At 39.8% G+C, this 24,162-nt stretch overlaps 1 protein-coding gene across 2 annotated transcripts in view; it reads left to right on the top strand.

Annotated features, from left to right (window-relative positions):
- The window catches only part of tanc1b (tetratricopeptide repeat, ankyrin repeat and coiled-coil containing 1b), a 130,155-nt gene that overhangs the window by 19,851 nt on the left and 86,142 nt on the right, over positions 1-24,162 (top strand). For both annotated transcript variants that reach the window (XM_030427791.1, XM_030427790.1), the window contains exon 3: positions 21,854-22,060. In XM_030427791.1, the coding sequence (XP_030283651.1) occupies positions 21,854-22,060 (207 nt within the window). The remainder of the gene's footprint in view (positions 1-21,853; positions 22,061-24,162) is intronic.

Here is a 24,162-nt window from a genome sequence, read left to right as displayed (position 1 = left end):
TACAGTCATTAGCTCTCCTTTGGGATCTCCCCAATGCCAAGACCACAAAAACACACAGTTTGCTAATTTAGTCTTTCCATCATGTACTCCTCCTAGATCCTTCCTTCTCCTCCTACTCGCTTGCCTCTTCAAGACTCAGTCTGTTAGGAATCTGTTTGGAATTGGCCTGTTTAATCCCTTTTAAGTACTCTTTTTTTAATGGTCTGCCAATCCGGAAGTGGGAGGCTAGTTTGCTGTGGGTTACTGCCTTTGAAGTCAACATTTTCTGAAAAGGGTTACGTAGCAAGTAGGCCTCTCTGGAGTTAATAGACTTGGGAGTCCAAGGCACGAGAAGATGATTATATTGTAAAGATTCAAACAGTGTTTTAATTGGTGTTCTCTTTGAGGATGCAGCCCCCTCAGATTTTACTGCGAGTTTCACCTATGACTTCCCATTAATTCACAGCAGTGTCTGGTTTGTTGTAAAGTGCAAAACAAATTGTGTGTTTGAATCTGATACAGTTGTTTCATTTGTTTTTGTAAGTAGATGCGGTAGGAAGAGTGATGGCTGATTGTAGCCTAGTTAATCAATTGTGGATGGCATTGTTCTTGTGGGTGGATTACAAAAATGAAACAAGACATAAATGGGTTGTCATATTTACCTGGCTGTTAATATTCCTGGGCAGCCCACATAAACTGTGTGGAAAACACTGAAAACCAAGGTGCTGCAGGGAATGTGCCTTCAGGCTAGCTTTTGGATAAGCAATATATTGTGTTTTACCAGGTGTTTCCTCTGGTTAGACATGTTGTCCTGGTAAGTTTTGTATTTGTCATCACAAATAGTTGCGGCAAGTGTTGTCTGCGTCAGGTTTTTAAGAGTGAACCCCCACTTCTGATTGGTTTCAGTTACAATTGCGCGGATTCATTGTGACTTTAACAAGTTGCGGGGATGAGGTAGACCCACTCTCTCTATCTCTCTATCCAACCCAGATGAGCTTGCATGTACCAAAAACTTGGAGCAATTCATTTACCATGAATCAATACTCTGCAGTAATGTACCAAGGTGGTGTCCAACTCTTGTAAAAGGCAGAAATTCTGCTCTGGGTGCACTCAAAAAAATCCCTTAGACACACTTTTAAAAATTATCAAACCAAGGTAGAAAATAGCTGACGATTTTCAGTCTTACTCAGTTTTTTTATGTGAAGTTCAGTGTGAAAGCACGTGCAGACAGGGCAGTCAAGAGCACATTTTCGTGAGTCCATGGTGCAGATAATTAAGTCACATGTCATCAGTTTGGTCCTCTTGCCAACGTGTTGATGCAAATATGAGCTAAATTTGATTACTGGCCAGTCAGTTGGTGCATCCCAAGTTTTTGTCAGTGTTTTCTGGGTTTTATTGGTGCAAGTGAAGTGACGCTAAGCCTTTAGTGGACTTGAAACACGTGAGGACAAGTCTGCATGTTTCCACCGAGACTTAATTCTCTCTTTGGGGAAAGTGGTCTGCCGACTGACTCACTTTACAGCCTCCCTTTACCGACTCAAGTATACTGCTTCTTACTGTCCTGAGAGCTTTTTCTGTCAGTAACTCTTCGAGATGTGAACCAGAGAAACACAATGTTTGACTACTCTTAAATTGATGAGTGTGACTGTGTGTGTGTTGGGTAATACCTCTGAAGTGCCTCCAACTTGGGCTTACCACTCAATGAGCTTGAGGCAGCTGCCAGACAGTTGTCTCTCTTTTGTGGGTGACGCAGTGTTAATCACAGTAGCTTGCATTGCCGTGCACTCTTTGAGGATGATAACTGTCTCAGCTGTTTTTCTCCTCCAACCCCCAACACACACACAAGCCATGTAATGTAGACACAAAGACATCAACAGTTGGCAGGTCTTTTCCAAATTTGTTTGTTAGTTTGGAGACGAGAGGCAACTCACGCACCTGGCTGGACGGGAGGCAGCAGTCCTGTCCAGCCAGCACAGAAGAGGGAGGCCAACCAGACTGCCCTGCTTTAATTTTTAATTTCTCTGGAGTTTATCTAATGGGAAAATAGTTGTCATGGTTTGGCAAGCTGATATCATTGACATCATATATATTTTTCACATTGTCCAGTCATTGGTTTAGTAATTAAAATATGAGAATGCAAGACGTTTTTGAGCACATCTACACCAGAGCCCGCCTGAAAAGGTGACGTCTGTTTCTTTCAAATGCAGCATAGCTCACAGCTGAAGACTGAGCATGTAGCCACTTTAATACTCATCAAGTTCTACAACAGCAGGGTTTCCTCCGACCAAAAAATATGATGAGAAGCAAATGAGAAGAAGTACACCTTCAAGAATGTAATGTGTTACAGGTTTGCTGCCATGCAGAAATCTTTAAATCTGCAAAGTCATTTTTAAAGAGGCAATGCCTGATTCGGGGTCACCTCATTTAGACTTGAGGAAGATAAAGTGAATGATGAAGAGGATTTTCACAAACACAAACTAATGTGTGTTTTATGTGTGTGTGTGTGTAAGCGAGAGAGGCCATTAAGCACTCTGTTGCCTCAGCTGTGGCGGGGACTGGTACATGCTGTCTCTGCACTTTCTGTGAGTTCCTCAGGTGTTTTGACATGAAACGGTGATTTGTTGCCAGGGGTCACACAACAGCAAATTGGTTACAAAGCAAGATTTTGTTTTGTTTGTAGGTTTCTTATGGTTCCTGAAATTTGAAGCGCCACAGTGATAATAGAGTTCGTGGGTTAATGCTTCAGCTTAATTTCCTTCAGGGGGTGGCCTCAACAGCACTGCAATAAATACTTCCTTTGTAAAGCTTGTAATACTCAGTTATTGTTGAGCATGTCAGTGAGGTGTTAATAAAGCTGGTAATATATCTGAAGCAGTAGCTCCTGCTGGTGAGTAATTTTTCATTGTGGTTCAGTTATCCTGAACAAAGCCACTCAAAATGCTCAGGTTTCCTTCTGATTTCTATAATCTCTCTTCTGTTATTGTGTATTTCCATTCTGTTGTGATACAGTTCAATATTGCAGCTGACATTGCAGAGATTCCTTCCCCATTGTCTCTATTCTTTCTCTTTCAACTGCCCTCAGGGGTTTAACATGAGGAATTTTTACTGTTATGGGAAGACTTCCCTCAATAAACAATAGCCACAGGTGGTTGGGCAGTTTTTGTTCAAACAATAAAAGAGCTTTTGATGGACAGTTGTTTGTCTAAACAACAAACTGTTTTTTTCATAGGTTACTGGGCAAATATAATATTAGAATCAATACTTAAAGGAGAACTTTGGTCGATTTAAACATGCAGCTTCATTGCTCAAGCTATCCTTGACTTGCCAGTACCGAAGACGCGAACACATTTGGTCCAACCATTACAGAGCTCCGTGAACGGAGATTTAGCGTTTACAGCTAACAGCATGGGGTCAGAACTTTACACTGTGTTTTAAGCGTCTTAACATGCTCCACATCTCCGCCAAAAGTTATGCAACATCAGCAGACACCTTACAACACAGCACTGTAGCGTGTATGACTCAAAATGAATAAAAAAGTAGTTTCATAGTTTAATGTTTGTTTCATGGTACACAGTTTTTTCATTCACAAACCTTTGTTGCAGAGTAATAATATTTTTTAGATGTCTCTTGTTGGCTAACCAAAAATAAATGTTTCATCTTTGAAGAGTGCAGCATTAGCTAAAAAACATTCAACAGGCTTGCTTTGCCCGATGATTCTCTCTCATCTTTTGGTCTTTTAATGCGTGCCAACAACCTTGGCTTAAGAAAATAGTAATGGCCATCTAACCAATAAAAAATGTGCTTCATGTTACTGCAACCCTGTTTCCAAAAAAGTTTAGATGCTAAAACATAAAAGACAAGAAACAGAATGTTATAGGCCTTATTTGTCAATCTTTTTGGACATAAACTCAGTACAAAGACAATGTTAAATGTTTAACCTCTTCAACTTAATTTTTGTAAATGCTTATTCTGAATTATTAAAGAGGTTGTGACAGGGGCAACATTAAACTGGAAAACAGATTAACAGATGATAGTATCATGATTGAATGGCTCAGTTGTTCACAAGCAGGGATGGGGTGAGGCTCACCACTTTTTAAAGCACACTGTTGTTTAAAAGATGTTACTACATGGACTTGGGAAAACTTCGTAAAAACCGTTGTCTGTAAACACAGTTTGTTTGCAAATGATTTGCATTCTGTTTTTATTAAAGTTTGACACAGCATCCAAACTTTTTTCTGAACCAGTATTGTAAACATGTGATACAGGTTTCTTTCTAAGATGGTGTCTGTTATTTATACACATGGTGGTCGACCCTCCCCTCAGACATTAACAAACAGTAGTCCATACAGAGTCTTCCCACAGGTTCCAGTGTCAAACTGCCAGTGTTGGCCTGGTGAACAGCTGGGTGGCAGCCTCCTCTCAGCCATATCTACCGCAGCCATTTTGAGACACGCTCCCTCCTTGTCCTGTGGCTTTTAAGGGAACTTAAAGAAAACTCCCTCACAGTGTTCTTCTGTTGAGTGTGGAAGTTTTAACATTTTCTTATATTGGGAAAACCTGCTCCTACACCCACGATGTCTGTGCTCCAGGTGAATCAAGATGTGATGTGGTGAAACATCTGTGTGGTAGCAGCAGTGGAGGAAGCTTTACGTTTTTCTTCATGTACTCAACAGTCTTGAACCTGAAGACCGATAGAGTTAGAAATGTGTTAACTCAAAAAGACAAATGGCTCTTTTCATTGTTTTCTTGGCGCACAATTTAAAGTTGTGAGTGCTGAGTCAAGATGGACAGACAAACAAGATGCACACAGTCAACCACAGGATGTCTAGACCCCAGATTACATACTGTACATGACCTGTGTAGCATAGGAAGACAGACTCCATGTTATGCCACACACATGCATACAGAGACAGAGAGAGAGGCAAGCAACCTCAAGATACATTATTAACATCCTTTGATTAACCATAATAACTAGTGCTCTGACCAGAACCACAGACCCCTTTATCATCAGGTCATGGTTTTCCTTTCGGAAAACACTTCATACTAAAAAAACTCAAACAGCTATGAAGCATTGGTCTGCTTTTAGTTTTCCACTCGAGTGTTTAAGCCTAAATATTCTGTGCCAAATAGATCTTTGAATCAATTTCACCTTAAAGCACTTCAGGGGTTGCATCTACGTTACCACCCAATGCCCTTCTCATAACTTAAATTAAAAGATAACTGTGCCGACAATTGTTAAATGGCCTTTTGGCCCATCTTTGCTACTTTTCCTCCTAGTCATGATAGTCTAGATTTCCATGTCCAGACAGTTGAGGTAGGATTTAAAATGGTGGAGAAAAGAATGCACCTGATTTACAAAGGAGACCATTGAGTGCACAGACCGACACAGCTATCAAAGCACCGTGCAGCCAGCAGGCAACGATTAGCGGGGCGTAGCTCCAACCACATCTTTTACTTACACACACATCCATGTACAAATGTACATACACACGCGCACACACACACACACACACACACACACACATGTACGCCCACTAACCTCAGGTGTATCCACATTAGACACTCCCTGTCTATCTTTCTGAAGTGCAAAATAAGGGCTCTCGGGGAAAGTATTGAACCTGGTCGTCCAGTCTTGCTGTTTTCTGTTTGCAGAGACTTTTACAACAAACATTAGGCCCTGGATACTTTTAACTTCTACATCAGATGACTTAGGATTTCTTAGAAGAAAGGCTATGAAGCTTATACTTTTCTGATACAGTTCCAAGCTGTTGCCTGGTTGCCAAAAAGCAGCTTAACATGTCCACAAGAAACAAACAACAGTTTAACAAAAGTTGTGTTATTAACTACCTTGAAGGCAGCATTGCATAGTGACAACGTGCAACTAAGTAGTTTCACTCACTTACTTTATTTTTTATAACAAGAGTATTTCCATTTTTTTCTCCTTAATACTTCCACTGTACTACTTTTTGGGAGACAAATATAGTACTTATTACTCTACATTTATTTGATATCTTTATTTACTAGTAAAGCAGCACATTTTTAAATTTAGTTTTTTAGTCAAATAAAGATAACACAAATTCTTCTTTCAGAAAATGGCAGAATATTGGATTCAATAATTGGCCCACTGGCCCAAAATAGACAGTATAAACATCCATGTAAATGTTACTTACTTCTTCAGGTATAAGTACTCTTTTTTTTTTTACATCACATAATATAATCTAGCCGGATTGCCAGGTTGATTTGCCATTTAATCTCACTGCTTTATTCAGCCTGACATCATGTTCATTTTAGCAGCTTTGCTCTCTTTGTTGGGGTGTTATCTTGCTCTAACCAATCGTAAAAAATGACTGATCTTTCCTACTGATTTAATTCCCTGCTGAAACAAAACTGCAATCGCTCGTGACTTCTTGGAGTAAACATTTTTCACACTGATTGCAGGAATATGCTGATTTTAGAGTAGTTATTTTTTGTAGGTTGGAGTTGTTAAAGTTGAGTTATTTCAGTCTCTTGACCTACAATAGCCTGTACAGCTGCTTTGAACTAATCCTTGTTGTCGCGATTTTCTTATCACAATTAACCATACCGTTGTAGCTTTGTAGCTAGCTATGTATGGAGATAAGGCCCTTATTTTTCCCCCCTAGTCAAATCTCTGATTGGCCAACTGATTCTTCAACTGCATGGAATAACTGTCAATGGGGATAACTTCAACTTATTATAACTGCTGAACAAAGGAGTTGAATATCTGATTAGTTGAATCTGGTTCTGTGACGGATTTTAAGCACCTCACTATACCTAAAACTACTGTAATTGCTCATTAAAGTGAAGATAAATGTATTTTTCCTGCTTGCGATTGTTTTAATTTAAACTATAATTCACCCACGGTGATTTATTTGATTTTTAACCAACAACACGTGCAGTAGAACTAAAGGCACTAGCTGATGGTCAAATCTGGCACTGCTCTTTCTTCCTCCTGACTAGGAAGATTTTGGAGACCTGCTTTAGTGGTTCCCAGGGGCCCACTGTCTGCTGCGACTGCAGCCACTGGCCACTCTCCATTACTCCAGATGGGTCTCATACACTCAGCATCGATGTCGCCTGTGACCTTGGAAGTGTGTGCACAGCAACGGACAAGAGGCCAAACAAATACATGAGGACTTGGTGGAAGCAGGGGGTGATGTCATCTACAGCACAGCAACACACCAGTCATAGGCCCACTCTTATCCCCACACCCCTCTTTGGGCAAATAGTTTCTTTTACTACTTCAAAGAGGAGGAAAAAACGTTTATCAGTTTGCATGCCAGGGTGTTTTTAGATGGTCTTTGAAGGGTTGATAGTGGCTGTCGTGGCAGTTCATTGGCTGGAGAGGTCAGCAGGCCACTGCTTTTTCTAATTGAAGCATGACCTGGCCCGGCAAACACATTCCTTATGTCTGATTTTCTTTTTTGTTTTGGCACCTTAAACATCTTTTGTCCTTGTCTAAATAAGCACTTGAAGTGTCCCTGTCACCCATGGGATGTTCGAGGTACTAGCGATTCATTGCATAACTTCTCTTTAGTTAACTTTGATATTTTCCAAGAGTTTGGAGGGTTGTGTTTTTCTCATCTATCGCCATCTTTCTATGCAGACACCAACCCATGCTGTCACAGTGTCTGACTCACAGAGAAGTCTGTGAGGGTGTCTTTGGAGACCTCTGTTCAGTCTTGGGCTTGGGGGGCCCTTTCTCTCCCTCTCCCTTTTCTACTTTGCACTGCTCTGCTCTGCCTTTCTGAACGCACAGACTCCTTTTTCGTAATTGTGCCTGCAGATGAATGTCTTGCCATCCTTAGCTCAGGAGGGTTTGAGACAGACTGAACTAATGACCTCAGTTCCTTTGTGCCTAGCCTCAAAGAAACTTTGGATAGTGATTTTTGGAAAGAGCAGTTTGTATAGATTGCCCCCTCTTCATATTTGCATCTCTGTTGTTTTAGAGGTGGCGTTTCCTGATCATTCTTTATTTGGGAAGTTCTGTTGGTGAAGCTGGATAATGCCTGGACAAGAAGTAGCAAAAACTTGATGGAATTTTGGATTCATTTGGTTAGAGCTGTGTAGGAGGCTGGTTAGTGTCAGAGGGGTTAATTATCTTTTTCTTCCATTATTAATGAAGTAAAAAAAAGGATATCATCCACTTGCTAATGGTTCAAAAGGAAGACCCTAGTGACCCTCTAAGAGCATCAAATGAGGTGAATATGATCGATGCTAAACTCACACAGATTCACCTTTTACAAAGATTTTCAAAGATGGTGCAAAGCTGCAAGATTCGCCCTGGTCTTTGTTTATTTAAGGGATTAGGCTCTTTTGACGGATTGGACGGACAGCCTTTGTGCCATATCCTCGTCCATTTAACGTTACTGAACAGGCTGTTGTCCAGGGGTTACTGCTGTTCTCATGACCTCACCTGGCCCCAGCAGCAGCACTGCCTAATGATCTGTGCTAATGGCAACCCAAATCTGTTGTTAATCCAGATCTCCATGGCAACCTAGGACTCCAGACCACATTTCAGTATGGCCTGAAAATAAATTCCACTTTTGTCTCAGAGCTGCTGTATCCATATTGTTAACAGATACAACTTTGGAGAAACCTGAAAGGTTGAAAGAAATCAAAGAAGGTGGGCTTGTCCATCTTTCATCTGGCTGCATTGTGACTTTGAAGCATAGTGGCCCCAGAGGTGTCTTTGCTGTGTTAAAATGATTGATCATATTATGGACAAGTGGGCTGGGTCATCCATCATCCAGCTGTCCTTTGCTTAGACTGTACCAGCTGTTTCCATGACATGTAGAGGACATTGAGGTAATTAACCCCATGTAAAACCCATGTGAGACATCATATGGTTTTATTGTAGAGGCATTGATGCATCTGTTGCTTGACAGCAGTTAAATAGAGCAGAAGTATCAGTCGTGGGTATCATGATTTTGATTCTAAAATTAACTTTTCAATTTCGATTATTGAATTCATAGGCGGTATCAGCGATTTGTTCAGGAAGGTGGTTTAATTTAGACAAGTTTGAGAAACCAAATTTGGCAACAAACGAATTTCTAACTTTTGATGTTTATTGTTGAATAACAGAAGTTTTGTACTTTACTTTGCTTACTTAACATTCCTTGAACTTCCCTATCCCTTACCTGCTAAAGCCCCCAGGATTAAGTCAAGCTGTTGTTGTAAAATACCAAATTGAAATCGTGAATGACATTTGTCTGAGCATAAAAGCATTGCTCTGTTGATCTCCACAAATCCAGATGCAAGTTTCATGATGGAATAGCCGGCATCAGTGCTGAAAAATCTAATTGTGACCTTAAAAAGTCAAATCGGATCATAGATATGTAGGATCATGTAACCCCTACTAGCAGTGCGTTTTTATTCCTAATAAAGACCTTGTCATTAAGATAATGAATCTGCTTAATATGCCCAGACTGTTGACCAGAGTGATACTAGCAGAAAAAAACTATAATAACAGCATTAAGAAACATAAAAGTGCACGATTAGTCGACTAGCTGATTAAATGTTGATGCCCTCACTTATCTGCACCAGAAATAGTAGTCAATAAAACAGTAGCATCTCAAAAGATGATTTGCTTATTGAAGAATATGATCTTGTGGTTGATAGTAATTGTATGTTGTAAAATGTATCAAATATAGATAAAATTGGGCCAAACTTTTTTCTGGGTGTTTCCTTACTTTAAGTCTATGTTCATACTTCTGTTTAAACGTCAGGGAAATAAGTTATTACGGACATCCCTGATAAATACAGTCAAAACAGGTGGATTGTGTCTGTAATGCTGAGTACCACAACAGACAACAGCTCTCTTTGACCACTGGAAGGGCTCTAGTTATGATCAGTGTTGTTGGATGAGTGGACAGTAGTCAAGAGGGGCATTTTTCCTTTATTGTTGGAGTGAACAGTGTGCCCCACTTGCAGAGAGTCTGGTACAGAGGGGACCTGCAGAGAGACATTCATGCAGGGACCTCACACACAATGCTGATAGCATGAATATCAACTCTCCAGCCAGGACTGTCAACAGTGGATCTGCCCTAATTTATTCCAGAGCTGTGATGAAACAAGATCAAGCTCTCTGCATTTCAGCGCAGCCACTTGGTCCATTTAGATTCTCGTGGATAGTCAATCATTTGCATTTGTGTTGGATATGCCATTGTGCTCAATATGGAAACCTAAAATCTTAAATATTTTTTTATTAGAAAATAACTGTATGAGATATTTTTCTCCATTTTAGAGGTGCCCTGTGTAGTTTTGGGGAAGAACTTCTAATGAGAAGAGAAAGATTTCATTGACTTTTTATGCCTGTGCAAACTGAATAGACAACTGACCTTAAAGGACAACACAATTTCATACAGTCACTTTTTTTTTTACATGTGGTGGACCCTGCCACATTAGCTTTAGACTGTGTTCTGGGGACCTTATTTTCCTCTGAGAACAGCTTGTTTATTAAGTTATTATAAAGAAATACTATTATTATGTATTCTGAGTTTGAATTATTACCTCATTCACATTTTAGATATTACAATTCTGGGTTTTAATTTCTTTTCCAAAACTACATAGTGCTCCTTTTAATCTCCAGGTTTTAGCTACCTACACTGTACCTCTTTAAATGCTGCATTTCAGTGTCAGAAATATAGGAATGCTCTCCAATTTTTAACTTCACAACATAATATCTACCATGGAACCTGCTGTGGAATGAAGACAAAACAACCCCCATGATCCTAGGCTATTTCATGACATCATCAAACTACGTCTTTTGTTTGTGTTGAACTTCTAGAAGATTATGCCCACCAGCGACCTTGAGACTGATTGATGATGTAATCTTTGCAAGATCTCGCCATCAATATATCATAGTTTCCATGTCTATTTAGGACTGACAAGTGCAATCATAGGCTTCCATTGTGTGCTCATGTTTAGCACTTCTCCATATAGGCTGTTCTCAGGTAGGTCAAGCAGTTCATCTGCATTTGTGGTAATATCCTTTAACTGGGTGAAAACAGCCTAATTAAAATCTGCTTCGCTTGACTTTTGTCCTGTTCTGTAGCTTGCAGTAGTTTCCCTCTGTCAGTCCCTTTACTGGCCTTCCTTTTGCTTCCCTGTCACAAATCTTGAAATAAAGCATGGTATAGACACTGTCTGGCTCATAGTTCTTTTCCCGTACCCACTTAAATTGGTCATTTATGAAGAGGAATGGGAAATGTCATGGTGCCTGCCCAGTGCTGCCTTCCCCCTCCTCCTCCTCTTATACTTCTTCTCCCCAAGACACACACATACCCCTCCCCATCAGCCTCTGTTCCCCCGAGGCCAGTGGGGAAGGCATTCCAGAGCTCAGGCCACTGCAGAGTGAGCATCGGAGGGAAAGAGACAGACAGAGTCTTAGTGTTCAGGATTAAAAACATTGTGCAGTCTTGCTTTTGCCTACAGCATCTTAGCTCTGCATAAAGCTGCTAATTTGTTCTCATTATCAAGTGTATGTGAATTTAAGTCGAGGGTTTCAGAGCTGCAGGAGCTGTTCCTCTCTCTGACAAGCTGAAACTGAAGACATTGTCAGTTGTTTTCTCTCCTCAGGGGCCACCAGCAGAGATGAGTAATCCTTTGAAACCAGTAAGAGAGTTGCTCTGTACAGTTAAAGAGTTAATGGAATTTGATTGTTGTAGACAAATTTGACATTTCGTGTTAGAAAATGTGCCCACAGGAGGGATTTGGACAGTCTGTTGGTTCACTTGGCATAGAATAATATTCTTAAGATGCAAGAAACAAGAGTGAAAATTAGATGCTGCAAGGAAGATCTGTTACATTGTCTTTTAGGTCTTTGCTATATATTTATTCTGCACCACAAATGAAGCATTGTGGACCCTAATGCACAAGTTACACACGTGAAGACAAATGTGTCACAAGAGAGCTAACACACGCGGTTAGCTTTATTATTTATCACTTACATCAGTCTGTGTTTAACCGTCTTATCAGGTGGCCTTATACAGTATTTTGACTGTTCCTATGGCTACCACTGACTGAGTGAAGTGGTCTGAAATTAGAATGGCCTCATGGGAAAAACAATGATGCCTCCACAACATTTCACAGACAGTTTGTACACCATTGTTTAACGCATTTTTTATGTTCTTTTTACATTTCTGAAATCATTTAATGAATTTCAAAACATGCTGATTTGCATCTTATTAACATTTTAGATCCAATTTGTCCTTCATCATCGAAGAGGACTTGTAATGACTACCCTCCCCCACGCTTTATCCCTCGTTGTCTGGCGCTTTCTCCTCTCTGTGGGTCGCTGTGTGTTAACCATGACAGCTTTTGTGAGACTGTCACCCTGGTCTCGGAAGTACACAGGGAATCCGCATTGGCACTCAGTCTAGCGGGAGAATTCCCCCTTTGGTGGATTGTCCAATGGTCATCGTGCTTTGTGTGTCAACTGAAAGAATCTGCATTAATTATAGCCGTTCTTCATTTTCTCTGTGCTCCATAAAATTAACTAGTGAGAAGCTAATAGAGCATTAGTGTGTGTTAGAGTGCGTACAGTGTATGTATATGGGGAGAAGATGGAATAGTTTCATGTTTAAAAAGGCTTTTTAGGCTTTTTTTTACTTTTAAGGTCTGCATTGAATACTACAGGCAGTGGACAGAAACACCACCGTTCCTCTTTGCTACTTCACTTTAGTGGTTCGGCATATATGATGATATATAGACTTTTCTACAGTAGTCTCAAAATTTGGCCGCTGATTCTGAGAGATGGGTAGTTATATATTTGATAATAGTATTTTTAATGCAGCATACTTTTACTCTTTATTTTCATTTATTATTTGTGGCATTCATGCACATTTTGTTAAGAAGCATTTGGCCAGCCTGACACTGTTCAAAGCAGGCCTTGGCTTTCAAATAAGTTCTTTTATAGTTCAACTCTAGTAGTTTTAATTATTTAGACTGCCATTACATCTATATGAGTTACTGTCAGTACTCAGTATCAGTACTTCTATTTGCACACAGTGTTTGGCCACTGTACCCATCTCTGCTGATTCACCAGCAGTTAAGGCAGTTTGTCTGGTCTTTGCACCTTTCGAAGTTACCCCATGTTGCCTTAATCACCTTAAAAATCTGAATGTCCATCTGATGACCTTAAGTTACAGCTAGTAAGATATTCAGCTTACTATCATTCACAAGCATATTGTGACACAGAGTGGAAAAGCTCATTATGATATAGGCCTAGGACAACTACATTAATGAAGAGGAACAATGGTCACATGAATACCCTCAACAGCAGTAACTCCTAAGAAGATAAAATGCAAACAGTGAGCATTACCAAATTGTTGAACATTATTCACCAGAAGTATCAATATGAAACTTAACTTGTTTTAGGAAAAATCCAATTTAGACAGACCAGAAGAATCTCAATTCCCATTCAGACAAACATGATGATGTAGGTCAATAGGTCAATATTACTCGGCTAACCCTCCCAATCTACATTTCCACTCAATGTGCCTTAATTGAAGACCATCGTCCATCTTTGATGATGAGGTTTCTCTGATGATTTATTCAATTTCAGTAGCTTTAAAATGTAGTTAAACCTATTCCCCAGAGAGAGTTAACACTGGCACTAATGGCAAAATACTTGTATTGTATTTTGTCTTTAAGGTTGTATCATTTTACTGGACAGTTATGGCCTGTGTTGGACAATGCAGAGGGGCCTGTGTCTTTCAGGGACGTTGCATATCCTCACAAGGAGTGACAGATTACATTCCATTGCACAGATTTACTTAAAAGGCGAAAAATGTATACCCATGAAAGACATTTCAAAGCGTTCAGCACTCAATGTGAACAGTGCCTAGTATGCTAGCAGGGGTAGAAGGGTCATTTAGGCCATGCATGAAAAAAGAAATGGGTTTTAATTCATTGCGTTTGACTTTTATTTGATGAGGATGGTCAATTTGCTACATAGTATGCCAATTCACGAGATATATAGTAAAATTAATTGTCAAAAATAATTAGATTTTGTGCAGCGGCAAAGAAAAAAAACGTACTCTCATCAGTATCCAGCCAGTAAAGGTTTTATATTTGCCTTTTTATGTAGTTTTAATTCAAAGTACAGTATTTCCATCTCTGACATTACTGCATATGTAGGACAGAGTGAGATGGAACATTGGTTGGAATAAATGTTTAATATTGACTCATGTTGACCTGCTCAAATAATTGATTTGTACTTTAATGTTTATTTTTCTGAATCAATGTCTTGAAATAATATTGAACCATTTTTATGGGCTGGGTATGTCCTCGTGGGCTCTGGCCCTTCACTTTGATGAGGAGGAAAGAGCATGCAAGGGACTGTAATCATTTTTACATCATCTTCGGGCAGCACTGTATAATTAGAAAGGGTTGATTTCTTTGACCACAGCAGGGGCTGAAATTGCAGGCCTTGCCCGAACCAGGGTTTAGGAAAGTAACTGAAATAGCACTGGCGAGTTTCTGTCCTTGTGTCCCTCTGCGTTATAAAGTGTTGGTCAGATGGCAGAGCAGTCACTGTGACACACTGCAGCCTCCTCACCAGAACTTGGACAGATGACTTTTATGTGGCGCCTTGTGTTTTCAGAGGCAACTACCAAAATTACAACTTTACCATGATCTCTTTAGCATGCAATATGGCTAAAACCCGTATCAACCACGACCTGCTTTGACTGCAGCAAGTGAACACTCAGCTGGCAGCTTTAAAATGAACCCAATCTTACAGTATTTAGGGACTGACAAATATAACTTTTTCAAGGCTGATGATACAAAAAACAATATTAGGAACTGATTCACACTTGTACTAAAAATGAAAAAAATTCAAGTGTCAACATTTAGAATAACCACTTATGGAAAGCAGCCAAGTACAGTTTACTTCAGCAAATATTAAGCAATATTGAGGTACTTGTGCGTTACTTGAGTATTCAAATTTTCTGGTACTTTATACTTACACTCAACTCTACAAATGTTGTACTTTTTACTCTACATCATTTATGTGATAACTTTAGGTACTAGTTACTTAGGCTGTTTCTCAGGATGTGTGACCAATCAACACTGAATAATCTAAATCTGCTATCTAATAGCGTTGTGGGTGGTGCATTGTTAAACTAAAATGGCATTCTTTTGAGCGCATACTTCCACCAAAGCCTAATTCATTCATTGAATCTAGCCTTATCCAATATCAAGACCCATCTTCGATCCAAGTTTTTGAAAATCTGTTCAGGAGACTTTGTTTAATCCTGCTGGACAGGAAGAAATTAAGCCTTTTTGGTGGAAGCAATTCATTTATTTCATCTGCAATCTGACAAAAAAACCCACTGATTGCGATATTCGAAAAAATATGCTAGATATTGGATCTGATTATTGGCCTGGCCTATAGTCAGTTGGACAAGTTTGTTATTTTAAATTCCCACACATTCTGGCCTTTTCACCTTCATTCCATATGGTTAATGTATTGTTGTATAAGGTTTGTTTTGGGGCCATCTAATCCTACGAAATGATTGGAGAGAGGGATTGAAAAGAGCGATAAGAACCAAGTTAGGGATGTAACGGTATGAAAATTTCACACCGCGTTAATAGTGACCAAAATTATCACGGCTATCGGTATACCATGGTATTTTTTAAAATGTCTTCAAAATGTTGAAAAAACACTGATAAATTTAAATAATTTCATCAAGATTTATATTTAAATACATTTATTATATATCAAAATAGTCCAAATCCAAAACCTTAACAAAACACTGCAAAATCAACATTAAATAATTATAAAAGAATGTATCAAATTGGCAAAATAGGTCATTGGCTTTTTGTGATGAGGGCACATAAGCAGCCTGTTTTTGAAACGTGTCCTTTAATGTCTGCGTTACAGAGGTAGAATGAGTTGTAGTGGCTGCAGCACTCGATTGGCCAGCGGACCCTCTCTGTGAAAAAAATGAATGAAAATGTCATTATTAATTATTACTGTCACTGTTACTTAATACTAAGGGTGCAACCAACAGATCACAAAACTCACAATTTAGATCATATCACTTTTGTGAGGAACAGACTGGATATTTTTTTAGATCAAAACAAAAAGGATTATTGTTGTTAAATGAATTATGAATACTCTATTTTGGCTCTTATTTCTGTCTAGACACTTGTTATAATCACCATTTTATATTATTCTTTATATACAGTCTATTCTACAAATAATCCACAAGTATTATATATTTCTGATATTACTTATATATTGGCTGTCTGTCTCTCTGTCTGCCTGCTCGTCTGTTGTCAATGGACTCGGTCAATCTGATTGGTCAGATGGTTGCTGAGCCACGGGTAGACGCTGCTCCAGTGAACGGAGCTGAGATGAAAGTCAGTCATCTCTGTCAGTTTGTGTTCACTAACTCAGTCCACCCAGTACGTGTTTGTGTCAAATCCTCCTCACTGCAGCTCTGCATCAATGTTTGGGGAATTATTAGGTCGACTTTAAAAAGTGAAATCTACAGTTAACAAGCGGTTCAGATAACGTGCCAAATCACGGATCAACTTCGTTCCGTTATACCACTATCTGGTCAGTTTACAACAGCAAATTAGACAGAAAACTCGACATGCACATACATCATGCACACAAGCTTGAGGTTAATTTACCTTGCATTCGCTGAACAGTTGAGGGTGATGGTCGTAAAGTGAAAGTAAGTAGATTAGAGGTGTTGCCGCCCCTCGCAACAACTTTGTTCTCGAAGCACCTGCAGATAGGGCTGCCATCCTCGACCAGCTGTCCCTGAGCATTCTTATAATAACCAAAATACGCTCAGACTGCAGATTTGGTTCTCTTTAAAGGCGGAAAAATGCTGTGAGGACCGCTACTATCATGTCCTCCCTCCGCCATGTCTTCTTCACTACATAACAAGCGCACGTTGCACGCTGCGCATGCGCCGCGAGTTTTCCACACAGTGGTTACCGACCGCGGCGGTTTCCATGCTAATTAAAACTTAAACGGTAACCTTCACTGTTGGGAATTTTACCATGGTTTACTGTGACACCGGTAACCGTTACATCCCTAGAACCAACATTGCCATAGAGATCCTTAGTCGACACAAACCAGGAGTTGACCCAATCGAACAGCAATTCTTTTTTACCCAAGGTAAATTGTGTCATACCCTACCATTTCATATGCAGCATTGTGGTGATCCAGACGTCAAGAGAACATGCTTGTTTTGTAAAAACCCCAGCAAAAATCACATCATCATTTTATATATTTTTCACTGAAAATGAAATGCAAAAATGAGCATAAGCACAAAAATTGTGGCTCATATCATAAACCCAATATCTGGCACAATTCGTTTTGCATACCCTTCAGCCCTAGTTTAGTAATGATCCCCTTTGGTATTGATTGGGGGTCAGCAATTGAAATATTCGAATAAACTTGGGTCATGTGGTTCATGTTCAGTGGTTGCCACAGAAATAAGTTGAGTGAGATTTCCTGCATCATATCTTCTGTATCTGCATTTCTAACCAGCAGTCAGACACACACACTTTATTAAGGACCCCTTAAAGTGTCAGTATCAGTGTGGATGCATTAGGTCCCACTCAGGTCAGGGTGACGGCAGGTCCTGGCCTTGGCTGAGTGACCTTTGGGTCAGTCACAGGTTTTTCCACGTCTGAAGTCATGCAGAGGTGTCGTTGCAACCTTTCCGCTTCCTGTCTCTGGCATTCTTCTTTGTTTAGGAGCCCTTTAAAACACAGAACAGCTTTGTGTCCCCTGTGGCGAGGCGGAGGCGTGGAGAAAATGGGTCTCTGTTTCTGATTAGCCAGGCAGCCCAACAACACTCATTTCCCTGAGGAGGGAAGCAGGATGCCAATAGTGCCTTGCCTCTTGTAGTCGAGTCTTCACTGATTTTTACAAACCTCTGGCTGCAGACAGGCGTCAGCGCTAATCTGCTGAAGTCTTCCCAAGCAGCGCAGTCCTGAAAAAATGGAACCAAAGCTAATTGTCATTACTGTGGTTCACCACATCTGCAGTTCTGATCTAGCTGGGTCTGTTGACGTATGGTCTGTATTATTAGTTAGGTATTAAATGTTATCTTGAGGTTGATAATTCATACATTTTAATTTGTGGCCATGATGAGTGGGCAACTTTGCCGCCGCATGACAGATTACTTTGCCGTTAGCTGGCTCCATGGCTAGAATGGTCTTTCCAGGCTGAATTGGTTTTAAATAAGCAAATCTGCTTTTTCCATTTATGGCCTGGAGAACTAGTAGTCAGGTTAAGTCATTCGCTCAAGACTTGCAAAGTCATCTGAAGAGACTGTGGGGAACCTTTTCTGTGAGGTGAACAAATTGCAGTACCTCATTAGGTCAGACTGAAAAATGGTGGGAATATGTGGTCTTAGATGTGTGTTTGACAGCAGAGGCAGTGAAATATCGCTGCCCTGAATGTTCAAATTCTCCAGTGTATTGAACAGTGAAACCAGAGAAGGAGAAATCTACCATCTTATATTGCAAGCCAGCAGATTTCCGTAAAAATGGATTGTATTGCACACCAGACTAGCCATTTTTTGGTTGAGACTGTAATCATAATCTCAATGTGGGGTTTTTACATGGGAAGTATTTTTACCCCCACTTCCAGACAGCATGAAATGTGGATGTCCTGTACACTTCTGAACATGAGGCTTGTTTTTTAGAGTCAACAAGAGGCAGAATGGTTGTTAGCTCTCATGGTGGTTTATTAGGCAGAAGTACTCAGGAGAAGGAAAAAGGAATTTTCCCACGGTTGAGGTTTTCTCCTTTAGGCCATATCCTTGCAATCTGAGGTTGAAGCAGCTACTAGAAAACCAATATGAATCATGCCTTGATATGGATACAAGTTTTTGCTCTTAGTATCTCTTGTGGCTTAGTCTTGATCGAAAGTTTGGATGAATGTTTTGGCATTTTTTATTGTTCTCTTTTTCCTCATAATTTTTACTATGTGCCTTTTTAAAACCAGGTTCAATGACAAAATATGTAATGCACAGAAAATTAAAAAAACATGAAAACAGCCAAGGCTTCCTCTTTCATTCACCTCTCATTGTTTAGTCTGATTCACAAATGGGGTTAATGGGTCAATGGGTTGCATGCCCTCCACACGGGCTATTTACCTCCATGTAACTGACGCCTGTGCAAACGGGATTGATCAGTACTCGCACAGACACCACAATGCTTCCTTAAACCCAGGTCTTGTTCCTTGCCTACTTATTCAACGTTCATATGCAGATATAGGTTTTTATAGTTATGCATCGATCAACATTTTGCTGATGTCCTGCAGAGGGAGAGAGGAAAGCAATATAGATAGAGATGAGATGAAGATAAATGATACCTGCCTGTGGATTAATTGAATGAGTTTAATGATGAATTTTTGTCCTTAAACAGCTACGGCAAAGGACACCCAGCCAGTGTGCTTAGTGATTTACATGTTATCTTAACTCAGTGGTCAATGACACTGCCCTATTTACTCCGCCAACTGGGTGTCCTTCTCATATGCCCTGATGGCATGAGAAATGCTCACTAGCCCATGACCCTGGGTTTAAATACATATCATGTGGCCCTGGATCCAGGTCTCTTCCCACCTCTATCAGTCAAACTTGTTTGTGTCCCTAGTCACCAATGAGAAGAATTTGATCTGACATTTGTATTGCATGGCTTTCATGCTGATGACAATTGTCTTTTGCTGTAATTTGTATACGTATATCTTGAGTGTAAGTGTCAACAAGTACAACTCGTTGCAACAAGTATAACTTGTTAACACCCTTGAGTGAAGTCTTGACAGTAAAACCGTACTGCAAGATGTGGGTGGTCAGAAATGGAAAGGAATACCTTTCCCCACAGAACCGGCAAACATTCTTTCACATGCAAGGAAATTTGAACTCCTGTAATCATCCGTCAGTCAGCCAACTCACATGGGACAAATTTATTATGTGAATACAGAGTATGAACTGAGTTAACTTTTGGCATCTATTAGGCTTCTCGTCAACCCCTGCAGGCATACACAAAGCTCAGCAAAGAGGAGATTGAGAAATGATGACAGTAAACTTTCCTTCGGGTGATGAAAACAGAGCCTGCAGGTGGATGCTGGAATGTAGGTAGGGCTGATCAAATAATGTAACAATGAGCAGCAGCAGAGGCAGATGCAGAAGTGTTTGCAAACCAGGCAGAGTACTAGCAGCTACAGTAAGAGCAAAAAGTCAGCGGTTCACTGATTTAAACCTTACAGAAACCATCTTATTGCAAAAGTTTTCTTGCAAGCTTTGTTCTGTTGAAACAGGACAAACAGGATACTTGTTAAGTATTTTAGATTTGTTAAAAATCAGAACAGGAATTCTCAGGAAGTGACTACTCTAATGTATGCTGAAATCCACTATTATCCCTTCTGTGTAAGCTGATTTCTCTGCAAGCATGTGGCACCTGCCTTTGTGAAATAGTTGCATAACATTGAACTAAATACTTTGATACTATGTGAAAAATAATTTGATGAATTTAAAAATGTGTCAGAAAGGTGGTATTTTTGCATTTAAACAATCTCATCTGATATGATATGTCCATTTTATATGTACTCAAAAATGCCATCTTGTCAGACCCAGGCTGTTTTCTTCATCAAAATACATGTTACGGGTGTTTCTTTTGAGGTTTTACATTCCAGGCGTTCAGACTCAGGATGATGGTAAAAAGAAATGGCTTGGTATATTGTTTCATTTGGGTCAGCGTCGAGGTCAGTTTTGTCATCTTTAGGAATATGAACTCTAAACAAAAGGTTTCATCAGGTTCTGGTTTCTTGTTTATAAAATCCTCAAAATCAAATAAGTTGTGGATTTGTGATGACTGACTACTACTACTTAAGCAATTAATTATTAAACAAAAATTGTGCATCAGTCTCCACATGCACAGTCTTTAGTCTATAAGGAGCACATCTGAACACTGGAATTCGCCTGACGGATTCACCTTGAATATTGACGGATTCAAATTGCTCTATGTAATGAGAGAGAATTGCCAATAATTTAAAACCCACTGAGAATTAACAGCCAAATCTGTAGTTCTTTCCAACATTTAGTCTTGTTAGCTCATTGTTTTGGTTTTCTTGTCTGTGAGTCTGAACATAGGCTGTCATTTGTCACAAGCTCTGACTGTGTACACTACCTGCTATAGAGTCATAGCAACACGAAGTGAAACAAACCAGTGACTGGTTGAGAAAGAGAACGTTCAAGCAGGTCTTACATGATGCCCTTATTCTTAAGGGATAATAAACTCAGACCATGCTAAAAAGATAAGTAGTCAAGTGGCCAAAAAAATGGTTGGCAATAAGAAGATAATTAGACAAAAGCATGAAGGTCTGAGTTTTTCTAGAGTCCAAGAGGTGACAAGGTGTCTCTTTTTACAACTTGTTTTAAAGTTTTTAAAGTTTTTTTTGACAGTAAAAGCTAAAATGTATTTTAACTCACTGACTATGGTATTATGGTTGTCACTTTGTCTTTATATGTTTTCGTGCACATACAAGCATTCCTCTCACAATTCAATTCATCCTGGAAATTACTACAGGAAAAAGAAATGTGCATACGACATGACATTTATTATGGAATAAGCTCTAAACATGTGCCCTTAAGGACACATTTGGAAAGCAGCTGATTATACCTTTTTGCAGGCAATGATATACTGGGGACCACTGAAAAAAAAATGTTTTCTGCTTGCTAATTTTTTAAAGCACTGTGGGCTTGTGCCTAAATAGGTAGCACAATTTAAGGATTCTTCTCTTCCTAATGTAAGTACAAAGCTGTTGTCTAACTCTCTCTCTAAATTCTCTAAACAACCTTGTTGTTCTACTCGTCAGGTGATGTTCACAGCCACAGTGCCCAAAGAAGATTCCCACCTGAGGGAAACCCTCAACCCCCGGGGCCTGGCAGCAGTCACCCTAATTTGCCCGATGACGTTTTCAGATTAAGCCTCGCCAAGGGAGTGTCCATGTCTCTTCCATCCTCACCTCTCCTGCCACGACAGTCTTACATGATGCCCTTACGCCCGAGCAAAAGATCACCAGGTACAGATTTTAGCCTTTCTATATGATTTTTGATGTCACTGTATTGTATTGCAATTGGGTAAACTAAGGGTTTTTGGTTTAAACGCCCAAAGTGCCTGGAACTATTAGTCAAGGAGCTACTTTTCGAATTGCTAAAATCTTTGGCTCCCTGACAGAGACTTGATGCACAAATGCGTTTGAGAATGGTCTTAAAGGTCTAAAGTGACCATGCCTTGTCACTAAAGGCATGTTAATATAAATATATGTTATATAAATTTTTTTTTGTATTTTTAGTGGTATAGACACCTTTATTAGCAGTAGACAGATAGGAAACATGGGAGAGAGAGGGGGAGGTGACATGCAGCAAAGAACCTCCGGCCGGAATCGAACCGGGGTCGGCTGCGTTTTATGGCATGCGCTCTAACCACTCGACCACCTGCGCGCCATGTTATATAAAAATTGACTAACTTGGAGTTTTCTTGTGATTTCTATGTCTACATGTATTCCTACTCAAAGACCACCTCTGACATTCTCAGGAAATGCTGCTCCCTCTAATTTTATGTTTCTTGTTGTCTGTGTTTTCCACCATGTACTATAAACAAGTGAAAAATAGGAAACTTGGTCCGCCGAGAAACATCTGCTTTTACACGTCTTTTTTGCATTCGACTATATAAGGTGACGAAACTTTGCTGTTGCTCCTTTGGTCTTATTCTTTCTTCTATAAATCCATGGAAGCATGATAAACCAAAAAAAACAACTGTTTTGCAGCTACATATTTTTAAAAATCATGGTTGAATAAAATACTGCGAGCGCTTGAACAATCAGACATGTTTAGCTCTGCAAACCCCACCCCCATAGTTATTGTAATTTAGTAAAGTACTGCCTTTTTGGGGGTAAAATAAAGTCCCTCAAACTAAATTAAGACTTTGGTGTCTGCAGTCGACGCGCATTGAATTCGTAGAAAGATTCAGAGTCCCTGGGTAAAGTTCCTACAGTGGAAATTTGTCTCAGAACAAACTAAATGTGCTGCTTTTGGGTCATTCCAATTCTTTAAAAACTATTTCAGTCTCTTAAACGGAGCATCATTTGTCTCTGTGGGTTTTCTGTAAATGTGATCGTTCCTGTCTACCTTCAGGTGCCTTTGTAGGATTGTTAAAACATCTGACAGTGCTCCAGGAATGACAGTCCCTCTCAGCTGTAAAACACTGCTGCTGCAGCTTTCAGCTTAGTCCACTGTGAAACATGTCAGACTGTTCTGAGTAATTGTTACTCTTGGAAAAATAAAAGTCAGATGAAAGAAAGAGGGATGAAGTAATAATGATAGCTTGGTCGATGTGTGTCCCAGCAGTTGGAGAGTGGGCTCAGGCTGGTTGCAAACAATTGTTTTTGTCACTTCTTCCTTGTATTTGATCACCTTGTGTTGATGTAGAGGTCCCTACAACTGCTCCGTGTGTTTACACTTTAGTGACTGGTAATGGACGTGTGTTTACACTGGATCTAATTGTCAGTCCTCCCATGCTTCTTCTGTCCACCATGTTTAGAACATGCTTGTCAGCAGCTGTGTGGGGTGCTTCAAAGCCGGGGATACCTTTTGTAGCTGAGTTTGTTTCAACCTGAGTCTTTGTATTCTGGAGACTTGGCAAAGAGGAGAGAAATCCTTTAAGTGGTCAATGTGGCCCCACTCACATGTGGCACTCATCTGTGGGCTATCTAGCTTTTGTTTAGAGCAGTAACAGCTTTGATCTGTTTAGTGTAAAGATGAGATTGTGAGAAGGGGAAGTGTGGTTTAATCCTAATGCAAACTGAGCTTGTTCAAGTTCACATCTCCATTAAGAGATCTCAACTCCAGTTTTAGGATTTAGGTGTAAGTTGTTGATTTTCTCTTGATTTGAGTCTGTTTTCTCAGATGGAACATCATATTCTAATTTCAGCTACTGATTAGGATGGTGATATTGTGTTTACTTTAGTGTTTTCACTAGAGATGCACAGATTGATCGGCAACTGATCACAATTGGCCGATAATGCCCCTATCGGTTTTGATAGAAAAAAATAGATCAAAGCAGGCCGATCAGATGACGTTTCAATATAGAGTGCATTGACATGCAAGGTGGGAATTTCACGGC

This window comes from Sparus aurata, chromosome 9 (genome assembly GCF_900880675.1).
Source record: "Sparus aurata chromosome 9, fSpaAur1.1, whole genome shotgun sequence".
NCBI lineage: Eukaryota > Metazoa > Chordata > Actinopteri > Spariformes > Sparidae > Sparus > Sparus aurata.
The sequence above is the reverse complement of the archived record's forward strand: the minus strand, read 5'-3'. Positions and strand labels throughout refer to the sequence as shown.